A 19,304-nucleotide genomic window follows, 5' to 3' on the forward strand; every position below is an offset into this window, starting at 1 on the left:
GGTTTTGTTCATAATGTGATTTCAAGTTTGTTAATCAATTTGTCACCACTGAAATTATAAATACATTCTAAGGCCAAACAGTTTATCACTTTTGTGAGACCAAATATAAGACATTTTAATATATATTTTTTAAACCATGTATTAACAAAGCTGTACAGGGCGACCCCAAGCAAAAGTACGTGTGCGTACAGAAGACATTTGACCACATTTGATTTGTCAGTAAGGGGTGATTGTATTTACCCATGTGTTTGTAAGAATATTCTCTTACTTGAAAGGTAGTTTAGAAATTAGTTGTGTGGACAGGGTTTTTATTCTAAAGTATGTGTTTGGAAAGTTTTGTAGTTTATGTTTTTAGAGAAAAGGCTGTTTTTTACTTGTCAAACTGATTATAGTTTATTTTTGATTGGATCTATGGATTGTATTAATGTCATTGCGTTTATTCGAATGTTAAAATGGATTCAAGAATCTAGGTATAAATTTATTTTTTAATTTTGTGATGTGTTGTCTAAACGTACGGAATCCGAAAAGGTATATTACGCTTTAGATATCTGACTGTTTCATTTGGCTGTATCTTTGATATGAAAAATCGTCTGTGTTTCAGTAGCTTTTACGGTTTTATATTTCAAAAAAAAAGAGAGAGAAGCCCAAAAAAAGGATATTAAAAAAACAAAAAATTGTCTGTGTAATTTTGCATGGGTTTGTTTGCCATAGTTGATGATTTAACAGCATATAGGGTATTATGAAGATTCGGGTATATTTCGTTTTGTTATCCATCCTTTTTTGTAATCAGGTGTAGGTCTTATTTTGTCTGGTGTTTTCGTAATTTAGATGATTTATTGTTTTGTTTATCATGTCAGATTGTGAATTCTTTTCCGTGTTTTCGACTCCTCGTCGTCTCATATGGTGAAAGTATCTGGTTTCATGGCTGCTCTTCAATAATCACCAGCAAAACAAAATCGATGTAATTTTATTATTTTCAATTTGACGCAGGTCTTCTGATACTGAAACTGAAATAGAGTTGAAAGATAACTGTTTTTGTTTTGTTTTGCAATATTCCTACATCTCAGTCTTAACCTCAAACTGTATTTTAATGGACTAACATCAGCTGGCCGATACACACCGTGTTCATTGTGTGTACAAGGCAGTTCAGGGTAAATAACAGCATAGTTCATGTGTTTTTTTTTTTAACTCACATAAAATAGAGTACAGTTGTCTCAGGGGCAAATGTGTCCTGCAGTGAGATGTACAGATATTTATTTTTTACACCGTGTTTATGGATTAAGGGAATGTGCCAGATTTTCAAGCATTGCCTTTTCTTTTTGCTTTTTTTTTTAGATACATGCCATTATGAGTTCAAATCTCTTTATCGCTGTTCTGTTGTTTAAAATGTTATGCAACATCTAAAGTTTTGTTATGAAAATGATACAAATCTTATATGTATTGTACAGATTCCACTGATGAACAAGATACAAATGTACACATGGACAGATGCTTAAATTTTGTATCTTTGTCATTTTAATACAATAAAATGTGACTGAAACGAAAACTGTCACAGTATTTAGTTTTCTACTTGCTCAGTTGCTTTATATGCTTTCTAAACAATTAAAGTTTATTACTTGAACACAGAATTTAGCCTAAATGGAACTGTAACTTTTTTGTTCAAAATTAACAAAATTTAAATGAGTCAGCACATCATCAATCCTTTTTCCATCGTCTGTCTTAAAGTCCCCCTGTGGTGAAAATCAAGTTTTTAATGTTGTTTATATGTTTATGTGGTGTTTTTATTATGCTTTAAGACAAACCATGTGCTAATTCATAAGTCAGCACCATTGCTGAGTATTTTCTCTTTAAAACTGCAGTGAACCAAAGACAGTCTCAAAAACACGGTTTGAAATCACTGGTGTTTCTGACGTCACAAACTTCCTTGTAACCAATCATGTCAACGTGCCGGCGGGCTTTAGCATATCATTACTATGCCGTGAAGCAAGGGAGTCTCAAGTGAAGCAAGGTTATCTTTTTTTCTGTTGATATGAAAAATCTGGTAGATTTATCAATATAGCGGGTGTATAATGTATATTAAGATGTTATGATGAACTATATGCCTTTCTCCACTGACGCTCTGAGTTGTTCAAAGCGTTTCTGATGATTTTTAGAAGGCAGCGGTCTGACTCTGAGATGCGAACAGGAACAGGTTTGTGTAAAATTAGCAACACATTATTAGCTGTTTGATAATGTAGTCAAGCAAAAGGCTAATCATATTAATTACCGTTATGGGTCCGACGTTGTAAAGAGCGATACCATTGTGCAGTGTTTACCTCAGTAAGTTGACCGAGTGAATCTGTGAACTGGTGTGAGTGAGTGGAGGCGGGGTTATACGTGTTATTATAAGTGTTATTATAAGTGTTTATATTTTAGACCTGGCAGGATGGTTTTTCGCTGGAAATTGCGTACTTGCATACCCGTGCGTGTCTCGTCATATAAATAAATAGAGAAAAACTGCTCAGGCTACTTTAACGCAAATTATAGTGAGGGAGTGGTACAGTTTAGTTGTCACAATGAGCGAGAAAGGTAAATATTCCATCAGTAATATACCATCAGCTAAATCTCCAACCTCCGGGGAATCACTCTTTTTGCAGAAAAAAAACAACTCAGAGGAGCGTCTGCTGACAAAAAGAGAACGCGACAGAGCTCGTAATAAAACAAGAATCAACATCGGCTTGGCTTTTCGGAGATGGTGAGAACTGAGGGATTTGAAATGTTGTAAAAGTGACCTGGAGATGGTGTTTTTATTTCTCAACAGGTGAGTAAGGTTTTTTTATTGAACAGATAAATTACCATATGTCTAACAGAGCTCATTTAATTATGGTTGTAGCTCTGTGCTGGAATTTATTTTCAAGGAAGTACACTCAAAAAATGTATTTATCCTTAATTTACAGTTTTTCTTGATTGCTTAAACACATTTCTTGAAACTATGCCTCGTATTCTCAAAACTGTAAACACAAATCCATAACGTCTCACCCAATTCCCCAAACATCCTATTTACAGGTCAAATGAAGCTCTACACTCAAAACCATTCACTCTTGCTGAAAAACCAAACTTTGCCCTCAGACAGGACACACAAGCCCTCAAAATCACACACACAACAACATAGTCTTACACACTGGTGCAATAAATTCAAAACAACATTTCCAAAAGTGGTCAGTTATGTCACTTGCGGGCCCCCCTATTTTTTTTTTAACTCTCTCCTCTATTTGTTTTTATATTTACTTACAGTAAGATGTGTGTGACCATCATACGACAGTAAAAGAGCACACACAAACCTTATTCTAATATGGAATTGTATTGGAATGGTAGAATGTTGGTACGTGACAGGAGGGCCTCCACTCAAGGATACAATATGATGAACAAGTCTAAGAATGTTCCACGTATAGTTGAAAATACCATCATTGGCCTAGAAAGATAACATTCTGGGAGTCAAGACTATAAAGGAGAAAGGATGCCCTCTCTTCACTGTTACACTCTGCAGCCACTCTGTGTGACTGTACGACTGCTGGCCTTTTCTTGCAAGAAAATAAACCTCATCAAAGACTATTGGAAATGTTTGCCTCTTATTCAGTGATAGAATTTTGTTTGCCACCACACCTCCCTGAAGGTTCTCAAGGCGATGGTAAAGCGACTCAAATTTGGCCTTACTCGTAGCCCAGCCTCCCTCATTAGTCATACCATTGATAAAGACATGGGCAACTAGAGTGGCTTGAATTTCATCTGACACTGCTTGTCTTCTTGCCCTTCGTCCTCCTCCTTCTTATCCCTCCTCGATCTCTTCCTTCATGTCTTTCTGGATCCATTGTTCCAAAACTCAATAAACTGATTCGGGCCCTTTTATCTATCTATTGAAGGATCTGATTGATGTGTTAAATTTTGACTCTTAGTGTTTCCACTTGGGTAATTGTGTGCTAACTGAGCTGAAGCTGTGCTGACTTCAGTGAACAATATTGAATGCTAGTGCTTTTTAAATGACAACATGGTGTAGGCAATGAGAAATTAAGGGATTTATGTGTAGAGTTTTGCAGTGACAGTTCAACAATCATGTGTCAGGGAAAACAGGGAATAGTGTTTGTAGTTTAGGGAAATGGGTGTGCTTTTTGATAAATGGCATTATGGTTTTGAAATTTTAGTTCAAAAGCCTGGTTATAGTGTTTAAGCAATCGAGAAAAACTGTAATTGAAGAACGTTTTAACAAAATTTGATTTAGTTTATCAAAAAAATAATAATCTGTTTAGTTGAGTCAACACAATTTAGTTGGTTTAGGTCATATTATTTTCTTATAGTATGTTTAACTTAACTTTTGTGTATTACATTTTTGTATTTACATTTTTACATTTTTTATTAATTTAATGAGATTTAATTTTCATACATTCAATCAAGCAGTTTCGTCATTATTATACACGATTTATATATTGAATAAGTAAGAAAAGATAGTCATCTGTATTGACATTAGTATTGATCACTGAGTGTCTACAGTCTAATCACAAGTGCCAGTCTTCTGCATAATGGTAACCACAACATTCAAAAATAGAAACTCCTCTATGTCCAACATAACTGCACATAAAGCACTAATATAATCTACAACATATTTCCCTTCACCAAAAAAAAAAAAAAAAAAAAAACACTTACTCCTTACATTTATTCTCCTAATGTCCCCTGTTGTAAGTCCCCTTGCAAAGCATGCTGGGAACTACAGATCCACTGCCCAGTTAGTAGACAACAAAATTGATTCATGTAGTTTTAACCCAAATGAATTAAGTAAATTACATTTAGCACATTTTAATTAATTAACCTCAACAAAATAATTTTATGAGTGTACTGTTCTATTAATGGGTAATGCTACAGTAATGTCTTCAGCTAGTCGACTTGAGATCCTTTCCGTCTAGTAGTGAATGTTGCAGTAGTGAAATCTCTCTCTCTCTCTCTCTCTCTCTCTCTCTCTCTCTCTCTCTCTCTCTCTCTCTCTCTCTCTAGTAATGAGAAAAAAAAACATATTCATCCGCACAGTCACAGCCGAAGCACAACCAAAACAATGTTCTTCCGCAAAATGCATGCAGTTCTGTTTTTCCACTACTAGAGGGCCCTAGTTACCTTGCTATGAGAAACCGTCATTCAGTGGTCATTTAGTCATAGCTATATCAGTTTTATTATCAGCAAATGCATCATAAAAAGAGTTAGTGCAAGTTAAAAACTGCAATACAGTTCAAGGGGGGAACTGCTTAACAGTGCTGATAAAAATACAAACAACTTTATTTAAGCAAATTTGTCATTGTTATTTTGATTAATGTGAAAAGATAAAATGTTCTGTATGAAATTAAACTATTACACTGTAAAAATATATATATTTTTTTGGTTTATCTTTAAAAAGTAAGTAACCTGGTTGCCTTAATAAAAAAATAAAAAATTGTTAATACAATGAAGGAGATTGATTTAATCAACAGAAACTCAAAATATTATGTTATCTGAACCACATAAATAATCAAAGTTGATTTGAAAAAGAAAAAATGTTGTGAAAACAAATCATGAAAATATTTTTTACAGTGTACAATTTAAAGTTGTTTATCATGACCTCCATATGGTGCAATATTATTTGAGTCCTTTTTCTATGGAAACAGTATTTGTGAAAAGCCATCATCAGTATACCAAGCATTAACATTGCCATGTGCGGGGTTTTATGAGCATGCTTTCGCCTGTGCAAATGAAAGCTGAAAACACATGATAATGTCTGCACCTGATGCTGTTTTGTCAAACCAAAATACTATAAAAATCTGACTGGAGTCGGTTTTAGTTCCTCTGAACAGGTTTGTAGTTGTCATTTCCTCTTTCCAAATCACAAACTGAACCACAAACACACACACACACACACATGCACAAAGACAGAACCTTGTGACATATTCACAGAAAGGACTCGTCATATTTTTAGAATTTTATTTTATTTTTCACTATGCAAATTTTTTTTTGCACCAAGAACAGTTTTCATTTTGCTTAAAGGGATTGTTCACCCAAAAATGAAAATTAGCCAATGATTTACTCACCCTCAAGTCATCTGAGTTATATAAAAAAATGTCCTGGCTTTTCCAAGCTTTATAATGGGAGTCAGTGGGTATATTTTTTGGGAAGTCCATCAAAGCGCATCCATCCATGATAAAAGTGCTCGAAGCGTGCTAGTGTCAGCAAGTGTTACTCTTTTGGCGCAAGTCGACTTGCGTACCGCCGTCTGCCGGAAGCTAGTTATTTTAGTTGATAAAGTTTTAAATATGGATATTTTCCTTACACAAACGCATCGCTTCACTTCAGAAGGCATTTATTAACCCCCGCAGAGCCGCTTCGAGCACGTCAAGTCGACTTGCGCCAAAAGAGTAACACTTGCTGACACTAGCACGCTTCGAGCACTTTTATCATGGATGGATGCGCTTTGATGGACTTCCAATAAAATATACCCATTGACTCCCATTATAAAGCTTGGAAGAGCCAGGACATTTTTTAATAACTCTGATTGTATTCGTCTGAAAGAAGAATGTCATATGGCTTCAGGGTGAGTAAATCATGGGCTAATTGTCATTTTCGGGTGAACTATCCCTTTAAGCAAAATATAAAGTATTGTTTTCTGAAAAATATATCAAAATGAAGTTTATGCTTAAAACAAGAAAAATATCTGAAAAAATGATTCTTATGCCATTTTGCTTCTCTAGTAAATGTATCTTGATTTCAGCATGTTTAGATATTTGTTCTGATAGATATATTCTAGGTAAAATTGTATTCCCCATGATATGAGCCCTTTGTGCAGTTCAGTGCTATTTTAGTATCGATGTTAAATAATGTAAAAAAACATTATTTTTAAATAAAATACTTCAGGTCAGTTAAGTCTTAAACACACTAAATTCATCCATAGTTGCAGCAGGCAGATTTTTTTGTCTCAGGTGTCTCTTTTTTAATGGGGGCCCCAACGACTAACCCGTGCCAGTCATTTCGGGTGGGTATTTTTCCTTTCAGGAAGAGGTTATATATCCCTCTGCCCAAGGTCTCAAACGCTTCGCTGACGTTCATATTGTCCTTTGTAGACACTTCAAGATAAGCCACCATGTTGAGTTTTTTAGCCAGCGCTTCTCCTTCACTCTTCCTGACCTGTCGTCCCACAGCCAGGTCACACTTATGACCCACAAGCAAGAAGAACATGGGGTTTGGTTTCACATAGTCCAGGACTTCCTGATGCCAGCTGCAAACACGATCAAACGTCTGTCGCTGTGAGACATCAAACATCAGAATGCAGCCCACAGAATTCCTCATGTAAGACTTACAGATGGACCTGCAGCAAAAAATGGTCAAAGTCATGTATGTTGAAGTTGTTTCAGTTGAGGAACTCTTAAAATGTACAGAAGACAGGGTTGTCACTTGAACTCAAGAGGTTTTTCAGGGCGGGTTTATTTTTTTATAGTTGAGTCTCCACATCGACACAAACTTTAAAGTCTTCACTACAACAAACTATTGTACATTTTCACAGTTATTTGTAGGAAAAAAATATATAGATAATTTAACCATGTAAAGCCTGACTTATGTAATAATAGTTAAAAAAAACTTTTTTTTATGAAACCATTTATTGAAACTTAAAAAAAAAAAAAAAAAATTCAGCAAAAAACTATTGGCAACACTTAAATGCTAATTTAAGTGTTGCCAATAGTTTTTTGCTGAACAGTGATGGAGTTTTTGCTCTGATAAAATATGACAACAGACATGTTAGAAGGGTGTTTTTCTAACATAATCCTTCAGCAAAAGATGTAAATATCTCCAATGGCAGCTGCAGAAAGTTTTTAATTTCATATTGAAAAAAATAAAATGTACTGTAAGTAAGGGATAATGTAGGCCCTACATCCAGCCGGTTGTTATCTCAGATTAAACCCCTGACAGGGTGATGAGGTCTTGCATCAGCCTGAAGGGGGTTTATTCTGAGTTAACAAACGGCTGGATGTACATTATCTCGCTTATTACACGTATCCCGCCACATAAGTAAATATTGATCTGAGTTGAAATATTTTATTAGGTCTTTAAACGCAAAGATTTCGCGGAGAGAGCAGTCGCAAGTTCAAACTAGGCGGACATTTAAGAGATACGGTATACAGTCATACAGTTTATTACAGCATTTCCCCACATAAATGATTATGGAGATAAGAGATATACTGATTTCAGATTAAACTAAAATTTGACTGAGTTTTAATATTTTATTAGCTCACCAAAAACAAAACTTCCACGAAGAAAAAACATTCACACTGTAAACCCTAACACTCAAAATAATTAATTGGTTTGAGTAGGGCAAACTTAAATTAAACTAATCAGTTCAGTCAAATTAACTTTTATTAGTATTTAGCACTTTCTTTTTCTTTCAAGTTCAGAGAACTGATATATTTTAAGTTAACTGAACTATTTCATAGTTTTGAGTTTTAAAAAATGGGGGGGGGGGATGCTAAGTTAATGTTAATGCTAAGTGGGAGATTTTAGTGATTAATGTTTTATGCTAATTTAGAAGAATTTCTGTTAATGTTGGTTTTTGGAGTTACCATCATGATGACAAGTGGTGCTTGGTTTGAGATCAAGTATGTAATAAGCTTTATTTTGCTGCACTCATACAGCAAGTGCAATATAACATTCTATTGTTAACATGTTAGCTAATCAGCAAGTTAGGATTTATTGAACTAGCTTGATAAAGCTAGCTATGTTTATACTAATACAAATGTTCACATTGAGGTTACATGAAAATTTGAAGTCATAAAATATATTGACAAATTATATTGACATGATTTCTCTCAACATGGGGACAGGAGAGCTGTCGGTCAATACATGGGAAAACAAAGTAACTAGCGTTACTTATTTGAAAAAGTAACTCAGATATTTTGTTGTAAATTTTAAAGTAATGCATTACTTTACTAGTTACTTGAAAAAAGTAATCTGATTACAGATAATGTGACCCCCAACACTTGTCCGGAGTGCACAGTTCACACTTTATTTTCTACTCTACCTTCAGGATTGGAGTTCACATAAACTTTAAACTTGTCTTAATGGGGTGGTTGATTCTGATTTCACATTTCTAACTTTAGTTAGTGTGTAATGTTGCTGTTTGAGCATAAACAACATCTGCAAAGTTACAATGCTCAAAGTTCAAAGCAATGGGAGATATTTGCTTTTAAAGAAATCACTTTTTAAGGACTACAACAAACGGCTGATAGGGACTACACAACATTCCTCCCAGGTTAGTGACATCACAAACCCCGTCCTTGTAACACGATTTATAGATTATCAAGACAGAATATGCTAATCAATGACTAGAAGATAACTACACATAAGCACATAAATTCATCAACTAATCATTCAGAAACATCCTATTGCATTCTACATATTGTCACTTCTTGAGTCTCTCCATCATTGTCTGAATCTGGTTTGAACATAAAAGGCTAAAAGTTTTTAAAATGTTTAGTGCATGTTTGTGTGAGGTAAAAGGACACAAGCTCTTGAAGCTCCGCCCTCTGCGCCGGGAGCAGCAGCTCATTTGCATTTAAAGGAACAGACACAAAACGGTGCGTTTTTGCTCACCCTCAAAAATTGACAATTTTAACATGATATATAAAAATATCTGTTGGGTATTTTGAGCTAAAACTTCACATACACACTCTGGGGACATCAGAGACTTATTTTATATCTTGTGAAAAGGGCATTATACCACCCCTTTAAAAAAAGAAAATTAATTAGTGAGCAGAAATCAACAGAGTAAGAACAAAAAGCACAGAGTACCATCAGTTTTAACTATTCCTGTATAATATTGGGTGCGTTTAGTTGACAACAACTCACCGAAATCTTTCCTGGCCCGCAGTGTCCCACAGAAGGAGTTTGATCACAACATCAGGGTCAAAGTTCATGTTATGCACCTTAAAATCAATTCCCAGAGGAGACTGAGAGGATTCATCAAATGTTCCTTCAGTGAAGCGATGCAGAAGAGACGATTTCCCTACAGCTGAGTCTCCAAGAATAACTATCCCAAATCTCAAGTTCCACGGTATTGTTTCTTGCATTGTGAATGGCTTTGTTACGATGACAAGCAGCTCTGTTAGTGTTAGAACTAGTGCTAAAACTCTTTACTATAAGTCTTTACTATAGGCCTTGCCCTCTGGTGACTGAACAAACAGGTTAAAAAGCACAAAGAGGGAGAGGTTTGAAGTATAATAGATACACACCTATTTCACAACAATGGTGGCCTGTGAAAACGTGGCATTACAAACTGAAATCTCATACTGTTGCACAATAAGATACCGTTTATCAGTGAGAGAATTTGATATGTACACAGCAAAAAAGATTGTCTTACTAAACATTCTTAAATCAAGACATCTTTATTTGAGAAGCAAACTGACATGATATTAAGTCTTGCTTTCTGAAGAAAATTCTCAAACGGGGTAAGAAAAATAATCTTGTTTTCCCTTTGAATTAAGTTTATTTTTCTGACCCCATTGACATTTTTTTTCTTGTTTTAAGCATAAACTCACTAAGTTGATTTCTGTTTTGAACAAATTTTTCTGTTTTGTAGATTTAAAATCTGCGTTTTCCCAAAAATTCTTAGGAGTATGTCATAATATCAAACACAAATTATAACTATACACATGATTAAGATGTTTTTAAAGTCAACTTGAAAAAGTTTTTCATGTTGGCTGCAAGGCAATAAAAACATTTTAAACATTTTAAAAATACCTTTGTCCTAATAATGTTCTATAATATATAAAAACACTCACAATTGTTCACTTAAAGGTGTCATAACATGAAAAATCGAATTTGCGTTGATCTTTTGACATATAAGAGATCTTTTTACCATTAAAACACCCTGCAACTTTAATAGCTTAAAATATCCTCCTCATTATAAACAAAGCACTTATTTAATCAAGCTGCAAAAATTTACATATGCCTGCATCCAGAGCAAAACATCAACAAATATTTTTGCATCATCGCACCAGAGTAAATTGAAGCGTAGAGGAACGTTCGTGTTTAAACAGCTCATTTGCTCATATCTGCAGAGACTTCAGAAGGATACCAGTGTCAGGAACAAGCAAATGGTTTATTTTTAATGGCGTACCAGATTGCCTCAGAGGATTATATGCAGGGCTTGACATCAACACCCGCCAACTCGCCAAATGTGGGTGGATCTCAGCAGTGGCGTGTAACGCAGTCAACCTAACCACTTTGGCGGGTTGAATTTTATATATAATATACACATTTTATAGTCTTTTATAAAAAGCATCTGAAATAAACTAGTGCAATGTAGTGTTGTCAAAAAAATAGATTTTTCGATAGATACCGATACTGAATTATCTGAAATGCTTCCAATAATCATTTTCCGCAGAATATATACACGATACCAGCGTCTCTTTCTCGCTCTCTCATCTCTCTGACAGCGAGTTGATGAGATGTTTTAAGTGAACGTAAACAGTTGAGAAAGAAAACGCACGTGTAACAGTATAATGGATCTGTGCGTCAGGTCTTAAAGGTGGTATCAGTGATTTCAGGCCCAAAAATATTTTTATCACATTCATCTAATCTTTCCTAACGATCCGCTAGCTGCCCGCCCCATAAGCATGCCGTCAAAAAAACGCGTCTCTGTAGGCAGCCTAGGCTCTGAGATCTGCGCACAAAAACAAATGGTTTAGCCAAACAATCAAAACCAAAACAAATAGTGTTCCAACCAATCCCCCCGACAGGGGGAGGGTGTTGTGAGGTTTTGTGCTCGTGCACAGCTGCATGCGAAGTCAAAGCTGAAGAAAAAGCTGGCTCAAAACCTCACAACACCCTCCCCCTGTCGGTGATTGGTTGGAAAACTATTTGTTTTGGTTTTGACTTGAGTGTTTGCCTAAACCATTTGTTTTTGTGTGCAGATCTCAGAGCCTAGGCTGCCTACAGAGACGCGTTTTTTTGACGGCATGCTTATGGGGCGGGCAAGCTAGCGGATCGTTAGGAAAGATTAGATGAATGTGATAAAAATATTTTTGGGCCTGAAATCACTGATACCACCTTTAAAGTGACAGCAGCCTAATGTATCTGCTGCCAAATTACGAGATGATATTCAAAATATCTATATGGCAGTTTTTCCCAATGTTATCAATGTCAAAATTGCAACCAGTGAAAATGCTGAGTGGCTAGTAACTGGAAAACCAAAAGCCACTGTGGCTGGTGAGCAAAAAAGTTAATGTCAAGCCCTGATTATATGTTTGTTCGGAGCATTTGACTGCAGATTGTTTGGTAAACGAGGTACAGTGTAATGGAGTTTGCAAAGAAACTTGTTAAAAGATGAAGCAGCCAACTGTAAAGGATCTGACCACAGCTGCATCACAAACCGTAAGTAAATTATTTAATAATGCTTTCTGTAAATGACGGTTTTATATGGATAATGTTTTTAAAACGCTTACTCGTGTGCAATAGCGAGTGGGCGTTGATACGGTTTCCTATGCAATGACGTTAGCCAATCATAACAGTGGGCGTTTACTGAAAAGCCTTAAAGTAGCCGTCCCTTAAAAGGTCAGAACGAAGGTTGAAAATATATTTTTTTTGTGCCTAAAAAATTAACATTATAAGTGAACCTCAATTCCATGCCATGACCCCTTTAAGACAGTCCCGTGTCCTGCTGTTAGCACAGGGAGAACCGCCGAGAGTTGATGTTCATCTTGGTGACCCCGATGACCTTGAGTGTCGAGGACAGGCCTAATCCAGGAGACATGGGAACGTCACATAAATCTGACATGTCGTCTCGCTCCTCCAGCTCAAACGTGGCATCGTTCAGCATCTTGCGATGTTGGCTGCACGTCTGCACGATTCTCTGGTTGTTAATATCAGTGCGCAGGTGCATTAGCTGACGTGCGAGCTGCTGGTCCTGTAAACGCATCTCTGCCTGCAAAGGGATAAAAAAGGTAAACAGTTACTGAAGCTTGAATATACATTAGAGAAACACTGTTTAAACTTTCCCTGGTGCTTTAAGTCAAGTCACCTTTATTTATATAGTGCTTTTTACAATACAGATTGTTTCAAAGCAGCTTTACAGAGATTACAGGAAAATAATGCAACAAAGTTTGTTTCTGCGGTACAGCAGATCTGTATTGATCTTTACATTGTTTACAACAGTTGGTGGCAACAAAAGTCTATAAATCAGTGATTCCCTCACCAAACTGATTAATCGGACTAACAGCAATGGAAATAAAAGTTGTGAAAACAGTCAATCAAAAAGAATGCTTCAGATTTATGATATGTATAAATTAAAAATGTCCTTTGAATTGCTGATTTGGTGCTCAAGAATTTTTTTTATTGTGCTGCTTAATTTTTTTTGAGTATATATATATATATATATATATATATATATATATATATATATATATATATATATATATATATGGACATTAAATTGATTATTTACATTAAAGTGGCAGTAAAGGCATTGTTAACATTTTTTTTTTCTATTTCAAATCAATGTTCTTTTGAACTTTCTATTTATCAAAGAATCCTGAAAAAATGTATCATCTTTTCCACAGCACAACTGGTTTCAACATTGATAATAATCATAAATGTTTCTTCAGCAGAAAATCAGCATATTAGAATGATTTCTGAAGGATCATGTGACACTGAAGACTGGAGTAATGATGTGGAAATTTCAGCTTTGCCATTAAGAATAAATTATACTTTAAAATATATTCAGATAGAAAACAGTTCAGTTGAATTGTAATATTTCACAATACTACTGTTCCACTTTATTTTTGATCAAATATATGTAAACCTTGGTGAGCAGAAGAGACTTCTCAATTAACTTTTGACTGATAATGTACTGTATATACACACACTTTTATGTATTTGTTTTATATGTTTATATATTGTTTAATATGTTTTTTTTCCTTCCACAAATACAACAAAGCAGTTTTATTTACTCGTTTCTAATTCATTTAAACAGAAACCAAGGTGAAAAACTCACCAGCTCTTTCTTGAGCCACTCCAATGCTTGGTCTATACTTCCAAATCCCAGTCTGTTCCCTGATGGTTGCCTCCCTTCACGGATCACACCAGCTTCCAGTGACGGCTTGGCCCACTTAAGAGAACCTGATGTTTTTTGTTTGTTACCCGGTGTCTCTGAGACTCTGTGGCTCTGGGCGAGCATCTCCTCCAGCTGAGCTCTCCAGTCCAGGGAAGACGGCTTTCTGGTCTCGAGCTTCAGCTTCTCAGTCAAAGCCTTCAAACTGGAGAGGTGGTCGTCCTGCGCTGCAGCAAGGCTTTCTGGGCTTCTTAAGGGCTCATCTGCATGTGGCACTGCCATTGGCTTGAGGGACATTTCCTCTACACTTGCAGGGAAACTAAAAATCATTCACTGGAAAAGTGGGAAAAGTTGGCAGACCAACATCACTGTTGGATTGTTCAAGAGACCTGGATGGCTCCAGCAATAGTCCCGGATTTAAAGCCAAAATATGCACAGATTTCATGGAAGTTCAAAACTGCAAAAATCTTTTGTTTCAGAGAACTTGCATAACACACACATATGATTTATTATAAAGACGATATGTTTAAAAAATGGTGTCGATGCAGCTTTCTAGAGGCTCTCCAAACAAGAACTGCAGATGTTTCAGTCCTTGAAATTATGATTATGATCTGAAATATAATAGAAACACAAATTCATCATACCATGCAAAAAGTGAATACTGAAATCTACCTCTATGCTTAAATGTGATAAACTATCTTATAATCTACAAATCGTCTTGTAAAAGAAACATACCTGTGCAGTTCTGTAATGAGGACAGTTTATCAACAAGTTCACTCACACTTGTTTTACTTGTTAGTCTTCTTTCATAATATCTACTTCCTTGAAACATTGTTCTTGATTCATCATCGACTTGAGAAATGACAAGCACTAATCCTGGATCAGAGAAAGCAAACAGACACCAAGAAAATGGGTCGATATATCTTAGAAACAAACAGTTGTGTAAAGTATTTGAGTAAATGTAATCAGTGTCGATACTTGAGTATATTTTTGGCTGCTTTGTAGTTTGACTGAGTATCAAGGATATTAACAGCTTGTACTCTTAAGTTGACTACATTTTTGAATAAGTATCTGTACTCTTTACTCCAATACGTTTCTGAAGATTAAAGCAAATACTGGTCACATTTTGCATGGCACTTAACTTTCTGCAGCAGTTTATTTCTGCCAAAAAAGAAGTGATATTGCCATCTTCAGGGCATTGAAGGTACTATATCTTGTGCGTTTTGCCCTCACTCACCCAAACTTGTCAACAAGGCTCCTTTAAGTGAACGAGTGCATTATTAGCAGGTAGTTGTGAATCACAGGTGTTTTATATATGAGATGAGGACATGACCACAGCCACTGATGAGGCCGAAACCAGCATGTAATGCAAGAAGGCTTTGACTTTAATTTTACCTAACATTATTTTATTTAATTGTTATATTGAAGAGAGATTTTTGAATTATATTGATATATTTAAGCCCTTTTTGAGCACTTGAGCTTAACTGAGACTTGAGTGTTTGTAGACGTTTAAGAGGCTGTTCTGTTAACCTTGATTTATTGCAATTTTGAGGTGTTCAGTTTTATTTTGACTTTAGAGAATAAAAGTGATCGCTTTACTCACAAATCAACTGCTTCTTATTTTCCACTGGCATTTCTCTTAGGTGTTGAGAACTAGTGCATCTTTAAACCTACATTCAATACAAGCAAAACACTTAAAATTAGATACTCTATGACTTTTACTCAAGTGGTATTGAAATTGGTGACTTGTAACTTGCAATGGAGTAAATTTCACTGTAAGGAGTCTGTACTTTTACTCAAGAATGGTTTTCTGGTGCTCTTTACACTTCTACAAACAAAATGCAATTTTGCAATTGTTCTAGATGCATTGGACAGAAGAAACCCAAATTGCCATCATATGACGCAACATGAATGAACAGCTTTTTGTATAAATAGATGAACCGATTCATTGTAAACTGCACAAAATATTTCATATGTATTGATTGAATATGTTGAAAATTTTGCTTTTTACACAGGTGATTTGAACAATTATATTGTGCAATCACTTCATTATGATCAGGAGATCCCAACATACACTAATATATATATATATATATATATATATATATATATATATATATATATATATATATATATATATATATATATATATATATATATATATATATATATATATATATATATATATATATATATATATATATATATGAAGAGTTCAGATGCAAAAGCCTCTAAGTGCCATTTTAAATTTTCTTCTAGAATGATCGTATTTATCAAGCTTGTATATTTAAGTTCCGTAATTTCAATTAATGGCAATGAAAATTACCTATTAATTGTCATTTAAGTGAAATTACTGAACTTAAATATACAAGCTTGATAAAAATGAACATTCTAGAAGAAATTTTCAGATGGCACTTAGAGGCTTTTGCATCTGAACTCCTCATATATTGTCTTGTTTTCCAGTACAAGTATCTTCATTCTAAAATCAAGGGATAGTTCAACCAAACATTAAAATTCTGTCATCATTTACTTCCCCCTAAGTTGTTCCAAATCTCTATGAGTTTCTTTCTTCTATTGAGCATAAAATATATTTTGAAGAACGTGGGGAACCAAAGAGTTGATGGACCTCCATTGACTTCCATAGTACGGGGGAAAACAAATAATATAGAAGTCCACCAACTATTTGGTTTGGTAATCATAGAGATTTGAAACAACTTGAGGGTGAGTAAATGATGACAGAATTTTCATTTTTGGGTGAACTATCTCTTTAACTTGAGAAGCAAAATGACATATTAAGTCTTGGTTAAGTCTTGGTCCAAAATTTTCCTTTGAATTAAGTTTAGTTTTCAGATAAGACTTAATATCTCAAGTCATTTTTCTTCTAAATGTATCTTGATTTAAGAATGTTTCGATATTTGTACTCGAACACAAGACAAAAAAACACTCCGTACGAATATCATTTTTGCCGTGTTGGAGAACATTTTACAAGAAAACACTGTTCCAGTTTTTCTACTCCAAAATGTCATGTTACTTGCCATTTCTTTGTAATTATTTGTAAAAATGTACTAATTTCTGAGTAAAAGTTGTTCGAAGTAAATCCTACCAATTTTATTCAGTGTACTTCTAGTGACAGTATCACTTAAGGGTCATTTTAGGATTGGGTCCAAATAATGATCAAATTAAATTAGCATTTTTTGACAAGCAGAACGGTTTGTCCTAGATTTAGGGACTGAAGTTTTAATTATCACATCATAAAAGATCTAATACTTCACATATACGTCATATATAAGCAGATTGTTTACGTGTGATATCAGTCCGAGTCTGCTGGACTCCATATTCCTGTGGCTGAGTTTGAGCAGTGGAACTAGGACACAGCAGCTGATGCCTGCTAAACTGGGAACCCCTCGAGTCCCGCCGTCTCTGTGCGATTCTAGTTCTCGTCATCAACCAGAGCACGCAGACTTCACCAAACAAACTCCTAATCTGGCCCTTAAGCTTTTATCATATCATAACATCACATTGTGTACAAGTTCTGTCCTGGTCCTTTAATAGTGACAGACGGTCCACAAAGCTGTGTGAGTTTATGGAACTCACTATATTAGGCATTCATGATGCTTGGAGGGAACAACTGGTGAAAAAGTTGGCACTAAATGTGGAAAATGTAATGGATGGAATGGACACGGGACGTTTCCCGCTGCTCAGTGTTTTTCCGTGTCCTGATTCATAGAAAAGTCACCATTACACTGAGCAACAGGATGCTGTCCATCAAAAAGAAGATCTGTGTTTTGGCGTGAATATAATGAGAACATGCTGAGGATGTGTTGACACTTTTCATGATGCCAAAAACACTCAGATGAGGGAATCTCACGGAAACTGCCAAGAACATGTCTAGTTCACAATTCATACCAAATTAAAAAAAAATTATATAAATATAAAAATATTATTTGTATATAATACACATATATATATATATATATACAATAAATAAATTATTAATTCGGTAACACTTTATTTGACAGTGTCATTGTTACATGTTACATTTAGTTACTATAGTAATAACTATAAATTATGCATAATTACATGCAACTAACCCTAAACCAAACCAGTACATTTAGTTACTAAATATTTCTTAGTACCTGAATGTATAAATTCAGTGTAACAAAGACACCTTAAAACAAAGTGTAACCATTAATTATTTTACAGGTAAATTTGAATATTTAAAATATAAAAATAACTTCTTAATACTACTATTTTTAAAATATTTTTATAATTATTTCACTAATATTTTATTAAAATAATATTATTTTCATAAAATACGTAAATCCAGAGTATGACAGTGGCATTATAAATGGAAAAAAAATATTTTAAATAATTATAAAAAATATTAAAAATATCATAAGTGTGCTATGTAAATATTATTTATGTTTAAATATTAACATTTCATTTTAATAATATTTTATTATTCATATAATTTTAATAATAAAACCTTTTTTTTAAAACAATAGTGCATATGACAGTGACATTATATGGAAGGCTGTTTCTCGCTCTGTCTGGGTTCCTCTGATCCAAACCAGGTGGAAAGAATAACTAGCCTGCACCTGATCTCTATGTGCGTAGTTTAGGAACACATTTCACGAAAGATCATTTTAGTTCAAAGAACAGCCTTAATTCATACACATATCTCTCTAGAAACTTAAACCCATATTTACTTACAGGTTGAAAAGCTCAAATGCAGCCGTGACGACATTTCTACAAATCCAGTAACAGAGGAAATATTGAGGGGAGAAAAAAAAACAAAAAAACAAGACAAAATTAGAACTGCGTTTCAATAACAGCGCTCGTGAAGACCACCTAGTGATCCCTCGTTAGATTATTATGGAGATATGAGGAACACAAATGTTTGAATAACAACCTACCTTCACCAAACCGCGTTTAGTGAGTGAGTCAAACCCCATCTACTGCAAATGAACGCGAACGTGCCGCGTCGCGTAAACGAGGTTTTTCATTGGTCGACAGGGTGCGATGTCAGTTCAGACGGACGCGTCGCGCTTCGTTTATTATAATACGAGCGCTCTGATTGGTCGACGTCGGGACTCCATAGCTTGCAGTGTGAGCGTCGCGTCACACAGGAACGTTTTGTGCGTCAAACGCAGGGCGTTCATACAGACAAGAAATTAATGTTCCCATGTTTTTCGTCCTGAAACACAATGTAAACGCA

The 19,304-nt window shown here is 34.9% G+C and overlaps 2 protein-coding genes across 4 annotated transcripts; both read right to left on the bottom strand.

Annotated features, from left to right (window-relative positions):
- Positions 1–6,930: 6,930 nt before the first annotated feature.
- On the bottom strand, positions 6,931–10,132 carry LOC308707526 (ras-related protein Rab-39B; the record flags this gene model as incomplete). Its single annotated transcript, XM_081394085.1, has 2 exons — positions 9,886–10,132; positions 6,931–7,354 (listed from the first exon to the last, which is right to left on the bottom strand). Exons 1-2 carry the CDS (start codon positions 10,104–10,106, stop codon positions 6,931–6,933), a joined length of 645 nt encoding a protein of 214 aa, XP_081250211.1. The 5' UTR covers positions 10,107–10,132.
- A 275-nt stretch (positions 10,133–10,407) lies between these two features.
- fam167aa (family with sequence similarity 167 member Aa) lies at positions 10,408–19,062 on the bottom strand. Of its 3 annotated transcripts, XR_014032203.1 has the most exons (7): positions 19,003–19,027; positions 18,800–18,835; positions 15,690–15,756; positions 14,822–14,962; positions 14,030–14,697; positions 12,069–12,961; positions 10,408–11,637 (listed from the first exon to the last, which is right to left on the bottom strand). XR_014032203.1 is itself a non-coding variant. In XM_081394293.1 (5 exons), the coding sequence occupies exons 4-5, from the start codon at positions 14,414–14,416 to the stop codon at positions 12,701–12,703; spliced, it is 648 nt and encodes a 215-aa protein (XP_081250419.1). In that variant the 5' UTR covers positions 14,417–14,697; positions 14,822–14,962; positions 18,800–18,835; positions 19,003–19,062; the 3' UTR covers positions 12,018–12,700. The 3 variants fall into 3 exon arrangements, 1 of the variants encoding a protein (XP_081250419.1); XR_014032202.1 differs by lacking the exon at positions 15,690–15,756 and having other exon boundaries at positions 19,003–19,062; XM_081394293.1 differs by lacking the exons at positions 10,408–11,637; positions 15,690–15,756 and having other exon boundaries at positions 12,018–12,961; positions 19,003–19,062.
- Between the last annotated feature and the right edge of the window lie 242 nt (positions 19,063–19,304).

The sequence above is a fragment of the Scardinius erythrophthalmus genome (genome assembly GCF_964197995.2).
Source record: "Scardinius erythrophthalmus genome assembly, chromosome: 19".
Taxonomy (NCBI): Eukaryota; Metazoa; Chordata; class Actinopteri; order Cypriniformes; family Leuciscidae; genus Scardinius; species Scardinius erythrophthalmus.